This window comes from Doryrhamphus excisus, chromosome 13 (genome assembly GCF_030265055.1).
Source record: "Doryrhamphus excisus isolate RoL2022-K1 chromosome 13, RoL_Dexc_1.0, whole genome shotgun sequence".
In the NCBI taxonomy this organism is placed as follows: Eukaryota; Metazoa; Chordata; class Actinopteri; order Syngnathiformes; family Syngnathidae; genus Doryrhamphus; species Doryrhamphus excisus.
Window position 1 is genome coordinate 13,537,696 of NC_080478.1, and position 9,939 is coordinate 13,547,634.

Sequence of the window (9,939 nt, forward strand, 5' to 3'; positions counted from 1 at the left end):
AACATACATACGCAGGTTAAAATGAAATTATACTAGTCATTCCCATTTAAAATTAAACATGAGATTTGTTTTCATAGTTATTAATATTGGTATTATTGTGCTTCTATTGGAAATCAATGATTTTACATGTTCTTCTTCACTCATTGAAGAACAATTGACAGATAAGAAAATAAAATAGTATGTGAAATATTTACTTAAACTAATAGAATATTATATAGATAGAAATATTTTTGTCAATAAATATCATTACAGCCTATAATTTTTTAGGAAAAGTGAGGAACTTTGTTGTTTCAGTAGTTTAAAAGGAGCAAGGTTCCGCACTATTGAAGCAGTTGCCCGCACCAGCAGCAAAGGACGAGGGAGGGGTTGGGCGGGGGGCGTGGCTTGTGGTCACATTTTACACATTTCACCCTGCTTACCTGCCAAGTGGGCGTGGCTTGGAGGAAGTTCTTGATGACATGTTGAGCGCGGGGAGCCACTCTCATCTGCCAAGCTGAGAGGACGAAATGGGAAAGTCAGGTGGAAGAGGCGACTTTGAATGGGTCTACAATGACCAGCCGCACACGGCGAGGAGAAAAGAAATTCTGGGTGAGACGACATTTGTGTCATTTCAAAGTATGATAATGCTAGAAGCCGGCGAGCTGGGTCATTGTTTCTGCTGTGTTTTGCTAGGCAGGTGCTGTCGTTTCTAACCATAACCAAGTGCTTTCCGGTTAAACCTGTTTACTTGCTCTTACTTAACCAGCATAAGGGGCGCTATAGGTTTTCAGGGCAGGGGTGAGAGGTGTGGGGCTCAGCCCCCGGACTTGCTATGTTCATATGTGCATATATGCATATGTACATACACACACTATATGAGTTTGTGTGTGTGTCAATAGAATGTGTCAATAAAGATTATACTAATCTTTCAATCATATAGTCACTAACTAGTCAAATATGACCTTAGTATAATAGAAAACACTGGCTGTAGAGAACACACAAATATCCATTAAATCACAAATGTACTTTCAGACATATCAAATCATGCATGAAGCAAATATTTTTTTTTTACCCAGAAGTAGTTTTTAACAATAAGAGATAAAAAGAGAAAAAATAAATCTAAAACACCTTCTTTAGCATGTCGGAATATGAAGTCAAACTGGAACAATGTATGAAAGTGTACATTTAGAATAAGTTGAAGACTTAGAATCGCACCATATCACAAATTTAACCTGAATTTTAATCATCTAATATTCTTTCTTTATTAATGCTTGCTCAATCATACATTTTTCCATCAGTTTCTTATGTCTGCACTATTTATTTATCTATGTGTAGTATCTTTATTTGTCTTAATATCATTTATGTTCTATTTATGTAACAATTATTCTGTTTTTTCCCTTTATTCAAGTAATTTCTATTTTTTATTATCTGGTTCTTTGTATTTATTTTTATACCTATTATTGCCATTGACTTATTTCTACAATCATTATTTATGTATTTTATTTGTTCCCTCTCCCAAAAAGGTCACATTCAATAAGGGAGTGAAAAAGCTCTGGTTATTCCTACTCTTTTTCAAAACATGCTGGATTAAGCCAGGGTCAATGTGATATTCCTCAGTATAACATGTTGAGCATGTTTGAAACGAAATAAACCATAAGCATATTACATCATATGATAACATATAGTTGACACAAACTTTACTCATTATCTTTATCAAAAATTGAGTTTGCCATTGCATGAGCACACATCTCAAATGTCAAGTGTATATTACATTTTGCTTTGTCTATACTCTCATGGGAGCTGGACCTGTCTTTTCCAGCTTTGCTTTGAGGTGATGGACAATGGGAGCATATTGCAGCTGAAGCAGTGATAATGGTAACGAGGGACATTCTGTACCTGTTCTCGACAAACACACACCTTCCAACCTTCCATATAGTGTGTTTGAGAAGAAAGCTTTAATGGCACTCATCTGCCCGCAGGCAATAAAAGCGTCCACTGAAAAAAATACTCAGTGTAAACCACAGCTGCTATCATGTGTTTAGTGTGTCATGCTAAATCTGCATGGAAGAAGTAGCAAATAAATACAGTTTTTTAAATGATTAAAGCCCTCTACACTTTGTATTACTCTATACAATAGACATAATAAGAGAAAATAAGTCATTTAAGACATAAATAAGAATTGTGCTCGTATGGATGAATGTCTTCTGGTAGGGGACGGACAGGAAGTGACGTTGGGGTTTGGTTTGGAGTTGAGTTTCAGCTTGGCCTGGGTTACGGATGCAACACTAACCCATGTTTTTACTCGGGAGTATTATGCCTGTTGTGAGATAACTTCAAATCTGCAATAAAAGCCTGTTGTTCCGGCAATCAAGTCTGGTGCTTGTGTGTCTCACCGAATATTACCCTAACATTACCGACTCCTAAGGATCAGTGTAGAATACCACATGTCACGTATTTGAATGTCTTCTGAAAGACTTATATTTTTACTTTAGTTAATTTTATGCTTGAAAATGCTTAATTTAGCCATCAAATATGTAACATTTTCTTACACATGCATATTTGTTGACTAATGATAGGGTTTAAACGTGAAACGTCTTGGTTTATCAATTTTTATATTTTGTAAAACCGTGATAGAGAGAAGGCATTAAATTCGAAGCGCAAAGATATGGATGAGGGGTAGGATTAAATAAGCTCTACTTCTTCCTACTACATTACATAATGTTCTTTAATGGAACTTGGTGAGCATGTCCGAAAAAACATTTTCCTTACCATGCTATACAGCAAAACATGTAACAAATTATTTGCTGACAATTAATCAATTGATCGAGAGAGAGAGACTAAGCAATCTTATTGCATTAATCATAATTAATAATGAAATGATATTCATATAGCTTTTTTCCAGGTATTCAAACACTAAACAGATCTAGACTCTTCATAACAGACAGTAATTCTTCCTTGTTTATTGTTGATGTTGAATTCTTATTGCTTGAGCTGTATCGTACTGAGCAGCCAGAACAAAGACATCATTTTTCATCTGTCCCAATAAGTTACTTTTCCTGCTTTCCCGCTTGTGGCATTGCATAAATTCTTTTTTCCATTCATTGTTGACGTTGACTCATTGTTGCTTTTAGTCATATTTTACCCAGCAGCTGGGAAACACGTGTGCGGAACTTTCCTAAGACCCTATAAATTACATTGTCTATTCTATAGTTATCATTACATTTTTGCAAAAAACACAAAAAAGCAAAACCTGTGGATTTAATCATATAAATGATCATAAAGTGGCGGACTTTTTACGCTTTTTTTATCAGAAAATTTGAAAAAGGGGGGTGACTTTGTATGAATTTACAGCATACAGTATCCTGGTGTATTGTGTTTCTCACAGGTGTGAAATAAGACAAAAGGTTCATGACACCTCCCAGCCATTAAATATTAAAGCCTTCCTTTATTGTGATTATGCTCTGTCCTGCCTGGTAACGTAAAATCTTTCCATATGCTCATGTAGGTTATTGTGATAAGCACTGTCCCTTTTTTTTATTATCACACCGCATGACAAAAGAAAATGAGTGAATCATTTGCTGTTATTGTTAGATGAAAGCTAACACCATTTACAGGGAAACACATGAGCATCTTCTACTCTACTTCATGCTGTAAGTATAAATGGTGTGTTTTTATGATTTTGATGTCTGGTTATATAAAAACGTTAAAAATTAACACTGTAAAGAAGATTGAAGGCATTTTGCGCCAATGCCATTAAGGTCTTTGACCTTAAATATTTGTCTAAGGTCAGGTTTTCCTGGGTTTTTATTGTGTCACCGACACAACCGTAGGACCAGCATTTATTTTCCTTTCACACAGAATCATGGAGATAATTACATTAGATAATTACAAGTGTCAACATCGACAATATAGAGGCGGGGTACACCCTGGACTGGTCGCCAGCCAATCACAGGGCACATATAGACAAACAACCATTCACACTCACATTCATACCTATGGACAATTTGGAGTCACCAATTAACCTAGCATGTTTTTGGAATGTGGGAGGAAACCGGAGACAACCAGAACATCCAAACTCCACATAGAGATGCGAATCGAACCTAACCGAGTCTCCTAACCGTGTGGCCTGCGAGCTAACCACTCCTACACCGTGCAATGATGGCAATAATTGTTTTCAACACAACACGGCTGGAAATAGTGAACAGAGCCTTCCCTTTCATACAGTTTTGGCACAATGCAGGGGTGGGCAAATATGTTGACTTGTGGGCCACATTGAGTTAACAAAATTGTCCGGGGGACCAGAACATATTATATACGTATATATATGATATATATACATACACACACTATTTTATACTTATAATTTTCCTTGAATTATTTGTCTAATATTATCTGTAAAAGTGTAATACTATCAGCTGTATGTTCTCATGTCCCTTTTTAAACATCAGACCACATCAAACTATGAAATTTAATTTTACATTTTTTTAATTATTTTTTTACTAAATAAGACATCCAACTTGCAAGTCATGTTGCTTGACAGTTTGTATGTAAAAAGTTGAAATACTTAGACAGCAACTTTTTGGGGCCGGATTCAAATGCTTGGTGGGCCGCATGGGGCCCCCGGGCTGGAGTTTGCCCACCCCTGGTCTCATGGCTCTAATTGGCTGATTAAATTAGGCGGCTGATTAATGGGCTCCAAGAAAAACCTCCATACCTCGGGAATACCCTTTCACACAGACGCTGTTGCTCTTCTGTTAAAATCTGTGATTGTGAAGCAGAAAAATCTGCGGTTGGTTGGGCTTCAGCTCTCGTATCGGTGCTTTTCACACAGATCAGCGACCGGAATATTCTTGTCAGTGTGAAAGCAAAGAGTCACGCCATTTCTTCTTCGTGTTTATTCGAATGATGTCTCACCTGTGGCAATTAAAGGTGTAAGCAATTGGCTCCCATGAGAGCTGCCGCTACACAACATGCTCTGTTGACTTGCTTTCCCATCAGCATGACTACATCTGACTACACAAGCTGGAAACAAGCCTTTTTATGCTATTTCAATCGGCTTTTAAGTGCAATGTTCACTTTACTTTTACTGAGTGTTTACTTTTACTGCATACTAGGCGGGATGCAGCGACAGTTACGAAAATAGTTCTGTCTCAGTACGTACAACATTTTGCAGCCACTGTAACAAGAAATCGAACAAATGTCTATTTAGCTAAACTCACCACCATAGTAGCGGGATGGATATTCATGCTCTGTTATGACCATGAAAATGAGTACTTCACGTTTTGTTTAGAAAAATATAAAAATAAAGTATAAACCAAAAAAAGCATGAAAGCTGGGAACATTGCTTGTTACAAAAATATGACTCCACCTTTAGCCAACATTTTATGATGATGTTGCACATTAAAAGTGTTTAATCTTGAATAAGACCATTGATATTGTGCGCTAAATGACAGTCGGTCTTCTTACGTGTTGCTGTGATTAATCAGTGCAATTGTTTTTTTTTTTTTGGACTGGATGCACCGACGATGTTAGAAAGCCTTGTAAGTAAATGGAAATTTTCATGAATAATATGTCTTTGATCAAAAAAAAAAAGAGTACTTTATATAAATATTGTATTGCAGTTCATTCTACCCTGCCTTGCTTTCGTTTGTTTTGATTTCTCGACTTACTTTGTCTCATTTTTGTGGCCTTGTTTTCCCTACAGCCAAGTACCCACAGATCAAGTCCCTCATGGGTCCAGATCCCCAGCTCAAGTGGGTAGTGTCGGGCATGGTGTTGTCCCAGCTCCTTGCCTGCTACCTGATCCACAATCTCCCCTGGAAGTGGATTCTGTTCTGGGCCTATGCCTTCGGAGGCTGCATCAACCACTCTCTGACCTTGGCCATCCACGACATCTCCCACAACGTGGCCTTTGGCAACAAGTTGGCCAAGTGGAACCGCTGGTTCGCTATGTGGGCCAACCTTCCCATCGGAGTGCCCTACTCGGCGTCCTTTAAGAAGTACCACATCGACCATCACCGCTACCTCGGCGGCGACAAATTGGATGTGGACATTCCTACGGACTTTGAGGGGTGGTTCTTCTGCACGCCTGCCAGGAAGATCATCTGGCTCTTCCTGCAGCCTTTATTCTACGCCCTGCGCCCTCTGCTGGTCAACCCTAAACCAGTATCTATGCTGGAGGTCCAGAATGCTGCTGTTCAGTTGGCCGCGGACGCCATAATCTACTATCTGTGGGGGATGAAGCCCATTGTTTACCTCATCGCGGGATCGATCTTATGTATGGGACTGCACCCCATCTCCGGACATTTCATAGCCGAGCACTACATGTTTCTGAAGGGACACGAGACATACTCCTACTACGGACCCCTCAACTGGATCACATTCAATGTCGGGTATCATATGGAGCACCACGACTTCCCGAGCATACCTGGCAGTAAACTACCTCAGGTGAGACCTTCATTTTATATCTATAGTAGGGTCAGTTCACGATAGGAGGTTCTTTTTCCTTCCCAGTTCTCAAATGTAGGTTGTAAGTGGGAACGAGGCAGACCAGCATATTATACCCAGCAACACTTTGGACACAACTGGTCTATGGTCTTTATCACAGTGCGTCACAAAGAAGCCAAAGTGCACAAACAAACATTTAGATGTTCAATGAGCTGAAGTCTTACATGATACATTAATGTTCTCTTTTTTTTTTTTTTTTTTTTTTTTTTACTTTTAATGCCTACATTTGTTAAACAGGTGACTGCAAATAATTAAGATTAAGATATGCCTTTATTCGTCCCTCAGTGGGGAAATTTGTATTGCACAGCAGCAAGAGTACAGAATCAGTTAAGCAGTACAAAATACACAATATAGAAATATAAACAATATAAACAACCCAAGTATTAACAAAACCAACAGTTCTATACAATACAGTATGTAGATAATATGAAACGAGATGAGATATATGACCAGTCTATACACTGAGATCATGTTAGTGAGTTAATATGAGGCATTATGGAAATACTTCACATAGAACTTAGTATATTGCATTTAGAGCCCTTAATATTGCACATGGAGGTTGATCAGATATTGCACAGTGAATGGGGTCTGGAGTAACTATACTGAGTATAAAAACAAAGTATTACACAGATGTACATAGTGGTGTAGAAGAATCCAGCTTTTAGTTGCATAGTGGAGGTGGTGTTAGCGTGAACCTTTCCGTGGGGTGTGGACAGATAAGATAGGCCTCGCCCATCTTTGACAAACTAAACATTGAGAAAGTTACCTGCAAGCTTTTATCAGATGAAAGACTTGGTAACTGATTAACTCGTCCCGACACAAAGACGTGGGATCGCAAGTCAATAGCCGGCCTCCATGCGAGACATGGAACGACACTAATTGACTGTGGCAGAAAACCTGTTAGTCCAGGAACACTTTGACACGACAGGACGTGTTAAACACTGGAGTTTTATCCATATTATGGAACAATCAGAATGGGAACTACACAATACCTGTACAATACAATGGCTTATTCACTGCAGATCAAACTCACTACTTCCTGTCCAAGAAAATCCTGTCTATTTGCATCTTATAATCATAAAGTCAAATAAGAAACCCTGCACTTGCACCTGCAACTCACTGAGGCTATTCACTATTGTGTCCACCATGGTTAGCGGGTTACAGTACCTCATTCAATGCATACAGAATAATGTTTTTTATGGCTATATAACCATGGAGCGTACCAAAAGAAAGATTACAATCCCATAAACATCATTATTTCCACCCTTTTCTATTCTTTAGTAATCAGAATTTGATTATACAGTAAGTTAAGTTTCAGCAAATTTCAAGCAAAACACCATGAAGTAGTTACAATGTTCATATTTGGAACTGAGCTATGTCACTGCAAAGCTTGGTTTGATTTCTTCAAATTTTGTGTAGAGGATTTTTTTTGTCTGATATTTCACCAGAAATAATATTCATCTCATTATTGACAATTGCTAATAGTTATTGTGAGAACTTTTAATTTTGGCCCTAATCTTGTGTGCTGTAAATGGGTCATGTGCCCCACTTTGGACACTCCTGCTTTATTTACATGGATCACACAGCGTTACTTCATGGGTCGTCATTTCCAGCTAATTTCCATTAGCCAATAACTTATTATGGAATATGGAGGTTGTCTTTGTGCCGACAATAAAAAAATAAAATCAATCATTTAACTATTTTGACTTGAAATATACATACAAAACTGTTTTTTTTAATATTCCACAAACACATTTTATTTCATATACAATATTCATCATTCAGGAGCTGAAAAACAGTAGAAAGTGTGAAATTTTGCTGCATGCTTTGAATAGGAAAAAGTAGCACCATCTAGTGGACAAATAGAAAAACAAAAGGATCAAGGATCAAATCAAAAGGATTAGTTTTTGGTCATTCGGAATGTGTTTTAGGCAAATTAAAGGTACATATGTAATAATTCTCAAATGAATATTGTCATTGATACTTAGTACATGTACTTTCCCAAGTACTTGTGTTCTTGCTGGTACTGACAGTCTCCTTCGGGTCTCCAGGTGAAGCAGATCGCAGCAGAATATTACGACTGCCTGCCTCAACACACTTCCTGGACCAGGGTACTATGGGACTTTGTGTTCGACGACAGCATCGGCCCGTACGCCAGAATCAAGCGGGAGTACAAGCTGAGAAAGCAGGAGTAGACTGAGCTTCAAAAACGGCGACAGGAATGTGAATTTCATCGTAGTTAACACTCCAGGGTGGATCTTCGTTTCTCTATTATTATTAAAAAAAATAATAATAAAAAAAATCAATGCAAGCATTTCACCTTTCAGAGCCCAGATAATATTGGTTCCTGTTTCTGTCCTCCAAAGATGGCTGACCATTTGAGACTACAAATAATAGTATTCAATAGTGAACATTATTTTTTGTACGGTCTTATACATTTTCATGTTCTTTAGTTCTTTAATTTTTCACCTTCTGCTGCCTGTTAGCGTCATGTCATTGTACATCAACAATAATGCGTTCAAAGACATCAAGAAACAAAAGAATGCATTTTTATTATGTCGTTTAGGTTGTTTTTGTAGGGGAGTTTACACCTTTCTGTTTTTCTGTGTTTGATCTAATGGAGGGAGAACATTCAATGCAACAGGAAGCCAACGTCACAGAGTCCCTAAAACGTTTCATATGATGGCTAACGAAACTTTGAGCTTGAGCCAACACTAAGGCAGGACTGCTGGACACGCCCAAAATCCACCTTTCACCCACACAGTTTGTCATAGTGTTGTTTCTATTTAAATGTCATAATAAATAAACATAATAAATATCTTTAAAAGAGGATCAGAACACGTGTTGTTGTCATTTGGTGATTTACCTCTTTGATTTACTTCTTTGACCATTTTTTAACCATATTAGTATTAACTCTTTTTACTATAAGTTTCACTATTTTGCCAATTTTCGGCTTCACACAAATTTCAATCATTTTCTACCACTTATCCTCACGAGGGTCGTGGGGGTGCTGGAACCCTATCCCAGCTGTCTTCGGGCGAGAGGCGGGGTACACCCTGGACTGGTCGCCAGCCAATCACAGGGCACATATAGACAAACAACCATTCACACTCACATTCATACCTATGGACAATTTGGAGTCGCTAATTAACCTAGCATGTTTTTGGAATGTGGGAGGAAAAGTACCCGGAGAAAACAGTCAAACATTTTTTTTATTAGTTTATTTGATTTTTGATCTTAATATTTGTTCTTAATCACTAAAAAGTTAAAATGATGCATGTTCTTCTTCACCTCTTTTTCACAATCTCCATTGTTCTCCATCTTCTGTATCTCTTCTCCCTGTAACCTCACTCTTCATATAGTCAGTCTTGCTGTGGCTAATCTTCATTCCTCTCCTATCCAAGGCAAACCTCCAATCTTCTAGCATCACCCCCACCTGTTCCCTACTCGCTA

General features: G+C 38.0%; 1 protein-coding gene across 1 annotated transcript; it reads left to right on the top strand.

Annotated features, from left to right (window-relative positions):
- The first annotated feature begins 417 nt into the window (after nucleotides 1–417).
- Nucleotides 418–9,310, top strand: degs2 (delta(4)-desaturase, sphingolipid 2). Its single transcript, XM_058090472.1, has 3 exons — nucleotides 418–588; nucleotides 5,684–6,426; nucleotides 8,538–9,310. The coding sequence occupies exons 1-3, from the start codon at nucleotides 507–509 to the stop codon at nucleotides 8,679–8,681; spliced, it is 969 nt and encodes a 322-aa protein (XP_057946455.1). The 5' UTR covers nucleotides 418–506; the 3' UTR covers nucleotides 8,682–9,310.
- Nucleotides 9,311–9,939: the final 629 nt, after the last annotated feature.